Source organism: Cydia strobilella, chromosome 6 (assembly GCF_947568885.1).
Source record: "Cydia strobilella chromosome 6, ilCydStro3.1, whole genome shotgun sequence".
NCBI classification, from domain to species: domain Eukaryota; kingdom Metazoa; phylum Arthropoda; class Insecta; order Lepidoptera; family Tortricidae; genus Cydia; species Cydia strobilella.
Genome location: NC_086046.1, coordinates 21,330,351 through 21,341,925, shown reverse-complemented (window position 1 = coordinate 21,341,925; position 11,575 = coordinate 21,330,351). Strand labels below are relative to the sequence as shown.

At 39.1% G+C, this 11,575-nt stretch overlaps 1 protein-coding gene across 1 annotated transcript; it reads left to right on the top strand.

Moving 5' to 3' along the window:
* Window positions 1-42: 42 nt before the first annotated feature.
* On the top strand, window positions 43-8,354 carry LOC134742263 (protein CNPPD1). Its single transcript, XM_063675296.1, has 7 exons — window positions 43-82; window positions 166-237; window positions 620-716; window positions 2,091-2,296; window positions 3,747-3,875; window positions 5,893-6,022; window positions 6,484-8,354. The coding sequence occupies exons 2-7, from the start codon at window positions 187-189 to the stop codon at window positions 6,984-6,986; spliced, it is 1,116 nt and encodes a 371-aa protein (XP_063531366.1). The 5' UTR covers window positions 43-82; window positions 166-186; the 3' UTR covers window positions 6,987-8,354.
* Window positions 8,355-11,575: the final 3,221 nt, after the last annotated feature.

Sequence of the window (11,575 nt, the reverse complement as noted above, 5' to 3'; positions counted from 1 at the left end):
CATAACTGTCACATGGCTGTCAATGTCATAGTACTTAAATCATTCATTCATTCATTCACATATCTTTGTTTCTGTTTAGGAGGTGCGTACCGCTGATTTGTACATATTGTAATAATATTACGTGTTTGATTCATGTTGTTATCCAATTTATTCTAACTATTTAAGGTCAGCAGTAGCGAGAACACTATGTCCAACATATCCAAGAGGAGGCGAGAAGGATCGCGGTCCAAGATCAAGGTGAGAAAATGAGGTCACATCGTGGCCGATTCATGCTCCTTATATGTACTTATCAAAATCGCACAGGCAACGTGTTTTCTATCATTGACCTCTGATTCACTAACGTAGTAAACAGCATAATATATGTTCACTACAAACAGGTATGGGTTGTTTTGTTGTTTACAAAAGCAGTAATGGTGCGTCTACGTGGGTTCTTTAAAATAATTGAAACGTGTTAAATTGATTTCATTATCGCCACCGGTAAACGAATCGTAACTTCCTTGAAGGGTGACGCGTTAACTGCAGTTGCTAATGACTTGATAAATACAATTGCATGACTTTTTTCTCAATTTCTTAACATTTTGACATAATCTCGTGTGTAATAACAAGTTGCTATATACAGAGTATGGGAGACCACAAAGAATTTCTGAACCGCATCACGAAAACTCTCTACTACGGTGAACTGCCCTCGCTACCCTGTCTGAGTCTCCCCGTCACTGGTATGTTGGTGAAAACATTTTTACTATAAAGATATTAACAGGAACAATAAGGATAACCTTAACTACCAACTTAACCATAAGGTTATGATATGATGTTACAATTTGCACACCTCACACAGTTTACAATACATTTATATAAAAACTTAAACAACAATGCTTAACATTACATTGATTTAAGTACATACTTTTATACATTTTTTATAATTTTTGACCACACTGCAACCAAAGATAGATATAACTCTGTATTAGATGGATACAGTAAGAAAAAGTCACGTGCCTCGAAAATCCAGAAAATTTTGGCCTACTTTCAAATAGATGGCGTTGATGGTTTCGTTTGTTATTTAACAATTTTAACGCATATCAGTGAAATAACGTGGGTAAAACTCATATAAAAATAATTAATGCAAGAAAAAAAATCATTTATCCATATAAAAATATTTTTTTTAATATTATTAGTTTTAATTGTGTGTCGAGATGGCAGTTAATTTACTGTGGCTACAAAATTTACTATGACAGTACCGCTCCATCCTATTATATCCTCTTTGTTGCAATTTTATCATTTGTATGGGCTAAAACTCTTCTTATATGGATGCTGTCAGTGACACAGTGCTGGATCTTAGAGCAGGCCATTGGCTTTCCCTCTCTTTTTCTGCCAGCGATAATGAAAAAGGCTTACTATTGCACAAAAAAAGAATTCATTTGTACAGTCGCCATCAGATATATCGGAGCGGCCAAGGTGTTCGCAATATCTGACAACGCACTCTAACACCTTGACACTATTCTCAAGGCGTTACGCCTCTATAGGCGTGTTCAGATATTTGTGAGCGCTTTGGCCGCTCCGATATATCTGATGGCGACTGTACAAAGCTAAATCCCGAGACCTTATGTATTTGTTTTAGTAAGAGTTATAATGGCCAATGGTCATTTTCAAAAAATATGTCTGCGGTCTAATTTGTGAGCAATTGGTAACAATAAATTTATAACACAACTCAGCTTTCCGAGTCCGGTCCGGACACATCCCTACAAACAAGTTTCTGTGCATGATGGGTGTTAAATCGTCACCACTGTGTGCAAACTGTCAGAAGACTGATGACTTGTTTCACGTGTTGTTGGAATGCGTCCGGAATTCGGACTTGAGAAAAAGAATTTTTGGTAGTCTGTGCTCCATGCACAACGGACAGATCAATTGTTGGTTGGCAGAGCCTATATCGGACAAAGCAATCAGTGTTTACCACTTTATTGACCTCTCCCTTGAGTAGGGAACTATGATAGCACCCATGAGGCTGACATGTTCACCTAGAGTGTCCAAAGCCTCCATAAAAACCAGATTATAAAATAAAAAAAAAGTTTTACATTTTTCTATCTGTTTTTCAGAGGTATCCTGCGCGTTGTGGTCCGCCGCACAGCAGGGTCGGTCGCTGAGACGTTTACACGGCGACGCGGCCGCGCGACTTGCGTACGACGCGCGCGTCTCTCCGTGCGCGCTCGTGCTGGCCCTGTTATACTTGGAGAGGCTAAGGCACCGCAACCCTGCTTATCTTGCTGCTGCTGCACCCGCTGATCTCTTCCTCGTGTCGCTGGTAAGTCTACTGAAGAGTACTTTTGTTTTAATAGCGGGCTTTCTATTCTATGAGCTAATATGTGGTATTTTTTACAAAAAGGGACCTTATTGTCGATGGCGCTTACGCCAATATTAACGATGCTCCGATATAAATACAATGCCGCGAGACGCTGTGCGGCGTAAGCGCCATCGACAATAAGGTCCCTTTTCATAGAAAATGCCCCATATTATAACGACACTGGGAATCCGTTAGTGAGGTATCTAAATGCGATCATTCTATTGATTTGTTTGCTAAACATATTTGTATAACACATCTTGAAACATTCTGAACACATTGTCTTCATTACGTCCTGGACAACAAAACGTATGCAAATAACAGCTCTCGCAATATAATATTGTCTTCGGTTACCGCGATAGTTACTCATGAAATAAAACTAGGAAAACGGATTATATCGCGTATATTGAATTTATAATACATCCTGACGTTTCGAACCCTTTACCCCTTGTCACCCGTTGACCACGAACGCTGTAAAGAGTTCGAAACGTCGGGATGTATTATAAATTCAATATACGCGATATAATCCGTTTTCATAGTTTTATTTCATGAGCTCTCTCAATAGTTTAAGAAGATTCGATTTCTTTGCTCTTACATCAGCAATATCGTTCATTGACCTTATTGGATGGTTCAGCAATATTGTTGCCACTAAATGGGGCATTTTCTATGGAAAGGGACCTTATTCAGGGGGGTGTCACATCGCAGTTTAGGTACATTTGACCGGTGCGCCTCCCGGGCAGGCGTATGGCAATGGGCTGCCGCTCGACTCGCGCAAAATTGAAAATACATAATGCCTTCGAAATCTAAATCTATAGATATTGTTCTGTTTACGAATGTCTGAATAAGCGGAAGAACAATGAAGCAGAAATTACATTTTTTTTTTATTCCGGACTATATTGACCGATATATTTTCAAAGGAATAAGTACTTCTGTGGCATACGTACTTCCGTGAGAACCAGACATACTATCTCCGGATAAAAAAATTATGTTTACAGAATCAACGTCTGTAATTCCTACATATTTATCTTAAAAATAATAGATCAGTAGGTATAGGTACAAAAACTTGTCTAGTGACAACCCCGTGCCGACACTCACAGCTCGGTCATAAAACTGCGGCGCGCAAAGATGATTCACGGTTCGTGCGCGGTTATAAGTTTCAATTTTGCTTGCAGGCGGCGAGTAAAGGTATAATTTTATACCTAAATCTGACTTTTGTGAAGGAGTGAATTTTCTGTACGGTAGTACTATTAGTTATTCTGTGCCTTATTGTCGATGGCGCTTACGCCGCACAGCGTCGCGCGGCATTGTATTTATTTCGGAGCATCGTTTATAATGGCGTAAGCGCCATCGACAATAAGGTCCCCTTTTATAGAAAATACCACAAATAGACCATTATTGGGTGGTCGTTTAACAGATGGTTGGCAACAAGTTCCTTCAAGACGACGGCGAGGACGCGGAGACATTAGTTACCGAGTGGGCGGCCGCCGGCGGACTCACGCCCGCGGACCTCAAGCGGCTCGAGATAGACTTCCTGAACGCTATTGTGAGTACTAACATGAACATGTTGAACATGAACAAAGTGTCTATCACTGAAATGCATTTCACTCTACTTTATGACATTCATGTAACATTTAAAACGGTCTATCGCGAATTTATTTTGTTACCTTTATCAAAGATAGATATAACTCCGTAATAGATGGATACAGTCTAAGGAAAAAACGTGCCTCGAAAATCAAGAAAATTTGATTCTCGTTCAGAGGGCGCTACTAGCTTTGACCTACTGTCGTATAGATGGTGTTGACGGTTTCGTTTGTTATTTAACAATTTTAACGCATATCAGTGGAAGAACATGGGTCAAAATCATAAAAATAATAAATGCAAATAAAAAAAATCGTTTATCCATATTTAAATACATTTTATCGTATTTTTATAAATCCTAATTTTTAGTTTTAAAGTGTGTCGACAGATGGCAGTGAATTTACTGGGGTTACAAAATTTACTATGACAGTACCGCTCTAGTATAAGTTACTTTATGCCTTTATTTACCGACGTTTCGACACAGGTTCCACTGGTCGTGGTCGCGGCTAACTAATGTCCCAGCAAAATGTCAAAACAGAGATTGTATAAAGTTTGGGGTGGACATCACATTTTCAAACCACCCACTACACAAATGTTAATTATTGTCAATAGTCCGACACCTTCTTCTCCTAATGCCCCGCGTCCTACTCATAGTACAGTAAGCTGCCTCTGCAGCAGGTATCTCTATACCTGACCGCTTGCATATAGAAACTTATTTGCATGGGGGTCAGTTATCTCTGCAGCTTACTGTACAGTCACGTTCCGTAATTGTTATGCCATTTAGGGTTCTAGGACATTGGACATTCCATAGCGTAAGTTTGGAACAACTAATTATCACAATCGCGAAGCGTGATGGTACATAGGCCCAAATTGATTGTTGACTGTTAATTTGACAGGGTTAAAATTAAGCTGGCTTTTGAAACCCAGTCATCAGGAGGATATGGCCATTTGTGCAAGCCTCAAGCGTTTCGACCATGATCGCTCGTTTCTAGACACCGCTAAATCTCAACTCTCATCTCATACTCATCATACCAACTAATAATATTAGAATGCTGTAACAGATTTGAAAAACAAGGCAGAGGTACAGTCGAATGCAAAAATATCGATCCAGACAAATGGCTCAAAAATATGTGAACACGACTTTATCGTCAAAGGTGTAAGAGCGTACACATATTTTTGGAACTTTGGGAATGTATATATATTGTTTGTATATGTATGCCCTTGAGTGTATAATTCAGAATGCGCTGATTCCCTCGTAACGCACGACACGCATACATTCACAATTCGAGGGCCGAGTGCTGAATGCGGATTGTAATAAAGTCATAGTTTTGTCTATAGATAGCACTTGTGTGACTTTCTATACAAATAATACTAAAATACGTTGCGTGCGATGCGGCCCTGTGGACGCCCAGGTAGCATTTACACGTCATTATGACGTCAGCGACGTCATTGTGACCTAATTATGACGTCATTATGACGTCGCTGACGTCAGTGCTACCTGGCCGTCTACCTTTAACCATAGAGTAACTTATACTAGAGCGGTACTGTCATAGTAAATTTTGTAACCCCAGTAAATTCACTGCCATCTGTCGACACACTTTAAAACTAAAAATGAAGATTTATAAAAATACGATAAAATGTATTTAAATATGGATAAATGATTTTTTTTATTTGCATTAATTATTTTTATGATTTTGACCCATGTTCTTTCACTGATATGCGTTAAAATTGTTAAATAACAAACGAAACCGTCAACGCCATCTATACGACAGTAGGCCAAAGCTAGTAGCGCCCTCTGAACGAGAATCAAATTTTCTTGATTTTCGAGGCACGTTTTTTCCTTAGACTGTATCCATCTATTACGGAGTTATATCTATCTTTGCTTTAACGATCCTCCTATTTATCAACTCCGTTGCAGTATCTTAGATTTTGCAAGTTTCTTGTAGCAGCAAATATGTTCACGCAATTGTCGTTTGTTTCAGGAATGGAACGTATACGTGAACAACGAAAGCTTCGAATCGGGGCTGTCCTGGCTGGAAAGTCAAGTGGCGTTAAAGCAAGCGAAGGAACGAGGATTCTTCACGTATAGCGATTTAGCGGCCGCGGGGGGAGGTAAATATAAACATAACTTGTTTCATTTATTTGCTGATCGTAGCCGATACCATAGATTACTTGTCAAAAATCCTTCATGACACGTACCGACAATGTACATTACAACGATTGCGAATTCGCACATGTATCGTACAACGTTTTACAGTACATATGGCAATTAAAATTTTCTAAATAGTTAAGTAATGTGCTAATTATCGCAATACCCATATGTACTGTAAAATAAATTATGGTTAGTTTGTAGATGTAGACTAACTCCCTTATTCATAAACTTTAAAAAAAACTAAAGTTCTCCAATCAATAATTGTTTGCTACCCTCCGCTGTCAATTGATTTACGTTTTATTTCTTTGTAACAAACACCAAACACAAAATGGCAGATAATAAAAACCTATTTGAAAAAATATAGGACGTCTTTGAAGGACATAACAGAGGTTTTACATGTTTGCGTGCCTGATTGTTTCAGACGCGGGAGTGGCCGTGGCGGGCGCCGCGGCGGCTGCCATCGCGTTAGCCTACCTCGCCGCCCTCGCCGCCCTCCTCGCCTCCGCCTTGCTAGTCTCCTACACTCTACCCCTCCTACACCTGCAGCTACAGCTCACACACACTACCCTCCTGTCCGCCCCACACACGCTAGAACCGTCTCTTAACAAGACCGTCGACTTTACTGACGCGCCTCGCTGCTGCACCGACTGGCTCACCTATCATTCCACCATAAACACCCCCCCGGTCTATACCCCCAATTTAAATGAGCCGTGGTTTAAAATGGAGACTGATTTTACTTGGTACCGCAGCTCTTTAGTGGACCCGCTTCAAAAATGGCTGGAGAAGCTCGATGAATATGCTGATGATTATATTTTTAAATCTAGAAAATGCTCGGGTTATCAGCCTGCGATGCGACCGCGTCGCGTGCGCCGGTGGCTTAATCTTAGCAAGCTAGGTGGTCTTGTGGTCATATCGGACCGATAATGTTTTAGTACTTAAAGCTCGGTTACAGAAAACACAATCATTACTGTCTCTTTCCCAGGTAGCAAAGTGACGTCAGCGACGTCATAGTGACGGCATTATTACGTCATAATTACGTCGCTGACGTCATAATGACGTATAAATGATACATGGGTTCTGGTTTACCAAAATAAAGTGACAGTGGTGACCTTTTGAACGCCGTAAGTCAGAAAAATGTCATTCACACGCTAACATTACAGACGTAAACGAGCCAATGTAAACCTTAAATAAAGTCGTTAAGGTTATATTTATGGCGTACGTCGTACCGCTCGTTAAGCGTTCTTGGCGTCTAAAAGGTTTGTGTATTTCTGCGATTGAGCAAAACTAACCGCTCACGCTTATCTGTCCTTTGCATTATTTATAATAAGTAATCGCTCAATAGCTTTTCGTTGTTGAACAAAGCAATAATTGTTTTCGTTTTAATTTTAGGTTGTGTGTGAGCCTCCGTTTACGTTTGACGTGGCCCCATATTTTTGTTAATACACTATTTGGGTCGTGTTTAGAAAGATTGCGATTAATGTTGGTACCCATAACCATAGAGTAACTTATACTAGAGCGGTACTGTCATAGTAAATTTTGTAACCCCATTAAATTCACTGCCTTCTGTCGACACACTTTAAAACTAAAAATGAAGATTTATAAAAATATGATAAAATGTATTTAAATATGGATAAATGATTTTTTTTATTTGCATTAATTATTTTTATGATTTTGACCCATGTTCTTTCACTGATATGCGTTAAAATTGTTAAATAACAAACGAAACCGTCAACGACATCTATACGACAGTAGGTCAAAGCTAGTAGCGCCCTCTGAACGAGAATCAAATTTTCGAGGCACCTTTTTTCCTTAGACTGTATCCATTTATTACGGAGTTATATCTATCTTTGCCATAACTCATACATAGCTAATGTATAAATTGATTTACAAGTTTTGACGTCAGAAGTCTATGAATCGAACTACATATGATAGATACTCGGTACAGAACTCTCACTGTTTAACAAAACTTATGTTTGACAGCTGAAGGTCACGAATGTAATTGTCTCTCTAACGTATAGGGCGTTCTACGGCTGTAAGGGTTGCCAAATGTGGAAGATTCTGCTCTTTATGATCGTTACAAAAAATAAATGCAAATATTTAAAGTTGCAAAATAATCGTAATATTGTGTCCGTTTCATTATAGTTACCAAATTGTTGTATTAGATATTTTGTAAAAAGGGTTTTTTAGATTGTCGATAATCTTGTCAAATTGTAAATAAAACGTAATATTTTTGTATGTCGTTCTTGGTGGTGTAACCTGCAAACTAAAAAATAAACTACTTCTGCAATATAAGCTGTTTTCTTTATTATTAGGGCGTCCGCTAGGTGGCGCGGGTGCACGCCCGCGGAGCGGGCGAGCGGGTTAACAAGGAACATTGTGTCGCGGGCGCGTGCGCGTGCGATGGGTTGAACCTTCATGCGTGCGTGCGCGTGCGCCCGCTCCGTGCACCCGCGCCACCGCCCACGCCCTTGCTATGGGGAAAATACTAAAAACCTGCTTCTCTAGTTTTTGACAGCTTGTTACATACATTTGATTTTGTACTTTATTGTAATATTTGTTAAGTCTATTACAAGAATCATACTTACGGGAGTCACGGGTGGTGTATTTTAAAAATATGAACTTTGTGTTGTTTGTGTTAAGGTACAAAATGCAATGTACGAAATCAGATAGACCCTTAGGGTTCATCCATTAATCAGGTCACATGAATTTCGAGGTTTTTTGACCCCTCCCCCCCTCCTTGTCACACTTGGTGACATTTGGCAAACCCCCACGTCACGTCACATTTTTTCAATTAAGCATTATTACATTAAGTATGTACAGCGAATAAGTTACCCCCCTAAACGTGTGATGTAATTAATGGATGATCCCTTACATATGCATAAAATAAAACAACTATATGAGGCTTCACCATGTATTTTATTGAAGCAAATCATTTACTTAGCGAACACCGAGCGCTGTCCCGATTTTCATAACATTTTCACGAATAACCATTAAGAATATTACTTATAAGACTCTGTCTGCAACATACGTTTAAAAATCATTTTAATACGGAACGGAATTCATTAGTATGTACAGTCGCCATCAGATATATCGGAGCGGCCGAGATGCTCAAAAATATCTGAACACGCACCTTGCGCCTTGACAATAGAGGCGTGTTCAGATATTTGTGAGCACCTTGACCGCTCCGATATATCTGATGGCGACTGTACATCGGTTACATTTATAACTAAACTATGCGCGATATAAAACTGCTTGGCTTACGTCGCACACGCTATTTTGCTTTTATACTACATACAAAAATACTAAATGACTATTTATATAATAGTTATTTGGTAGTAAAGTATAAATACATGGAAAATGTGTAGTATGTGGTAGAATATGCTGTTTCCCAAGTGTCGTGAAATTCTTGAACAAAAATCTTGGTATACTTAAATTTAGATAAATTGAAAATATTTATACATTCGTAAGTACCATTTATCGTCAAGTGACAACCAAAACTCTAATTACGACCACAAGTTCATAGCCACAGTGAACCATATTTTAGTACTAGGTCTATTAACCTTTTCGACGCCGTGTCAAACACAAAAGCTGTCACTCGGACGCCACGTCACCGAAGTGTTAAAACTGAAATTGAAATTTATGCACATGCACGTAGGTCTATGCTATGTAGCTCTGTCATCTGTGGCCTGTGACGGATTAATCAGTCTTTGGCGTTGGACCTGCGGTGCCGATATATCCGTCATTGGCGTTCAAAAGGTTATTAATAAGGTTCATTTATTTGTTTAAATATTTTTTTGTAATTAGTGACTTGGTTGTCATCTGACGTTATGTATTTCGAAAGGAAACATATTTTACCGTAAACTTACAGTGCCTAATTGAATTTTATACGAAGGAGTAAATATGCAAAATATATTTTCACTAAAACTGCCGCCACAGTCCAGCCCAGTCCAGCCGCCCAGACATCAAAAAAACTTGACAAGACAAATATGCAATCTTGATTTGTAAAAATAAAGATACAAAGGGCTTGTGCACAAATAGCGCGAGGTTTTTGACTTCTTGCTAATGTAACTATTGCTAAGTGTAATTACACTGAGACTATCTTTATGCCCCGTGTTATAAAATCTATACAACTTACTACGAAAGAACATTAATAATTACGAGTAATAACAACAGCCCTGTGGTTGCTAGCGATCTAACGAATGCCTAATCAAATCGTGATACCTACTAACATTACTAACACTATTTTAACATTACGTGTTATCAGTAAAAAAATATTTTTATCGGTGGCAACAAGCAGTTTGTCTTATGGTAAGCTGTTACTTCATGGTGTCTAATGCGCATTGTAGACCGTTTAGCCCTTTGCCGTGTGCGACGCGTCATTATGAATCTTATCGGAATGCATGATGGTCGATATTGGATTGAAGCCGCGCGCGTCACATGACGACTTTGGCGGCCAAAGAGTTGCCAACCTGTGCACACTTTTTTTTTAAACACACCATACTGTAGACTCAAGAAAATCTCGGCAGGTGATTTATTCTATAGCCGGAGTGTTTGCGGAAGGAAATTCCTCTGAAATCGCTCAGCAGGCGACAGGTTTCGGATGTCTAATGAGACCCTTTCTCTACCTAGGTAGCAAAGTGACGTCAGCGACGTCATAATGACGTAATTATGACGTCGTCATGACATCACTATGACGTCGCTGACGTCATAATGACGTGTAAATGCTACCTGGGATAGCTTAGGTACTCACCGTAATGTTAAAATAGTGAATGCTTTACCAAACTAGCGACAAACTTACTAACCGGAGGATTGGAACACATGTGGAGCTCCTAATAACACTCTTAATTGGTCATCGGTGGACCTTATGACTTTGTAATAAGGTTAACTTTGCCAGTGAAAAGTGTGGACAATGGTAAGTTATAACGTAATCTAGTAGCAGTCCAACGCAACGGGATAAAGAATGTTAACAAACTTTCAGGGATATATATAGGTATATATATATATATATATATATATATATATATGATTGCCATAAGTTACTAAACACCCCGTCATCAATTCATCGCATCAACCGAGACAGCTTTTTCACAAAGCAGCGGCCCAAATGTCATATCATCTGTACTGACATCACCATCTTCCTTGTATATGTATCACGAAAAACGAAACAACAGTTTTCGTCGAGCAACTTACGATTAACGCTCACTATCGCAACACAGGTAGCATCTATATTTCATTATGATGTCAGCGACGTCATTATGACGTCGCTGACGTCACTTTGCTACCTGGGAATGTAACTCGGTTTACTCAGTAATGGTTAGATTATTTACATTTTTTACCTCGTTTAGTTGGCCTATTCTATATGTCTATGGAAAAAGAAACCTGTTTCTGTATGCGACACGCTGAATTCTATATGCTATTATTGTCTAAACAAAGTGATAGAAGACTGCAAACTTTAAGTTGTAGTATTTCATGTTCCAAAACCCAGGTAGCATTTCACTTTGTTACCTGGGATG

Bases quoted from the DNA above. Each gene is read 5' to 3' on its own strand.
- LOC134742263 (XM_063675296.1), top strand. From the start codon at position 187: ATGTCCAACATATCCAAGAGGAGGCGAGAAGGATCGCGGTCCAAGATC. The intron at 2,297-3,746 runs GTAAGTCTACTG...GTCGTTTAACAG, and splicing joins ATCTCTTCCTCGTGTCGCTG to ATGGTTGGCAACAAGTTCCT. The intron at 3,876-5,892 runs GTGAGTACTAAC...CGTTTGTTTCAG, and splicing joins TAGACTTCCTGAACGCTATT to GAATGGAACGTATACGTGAA.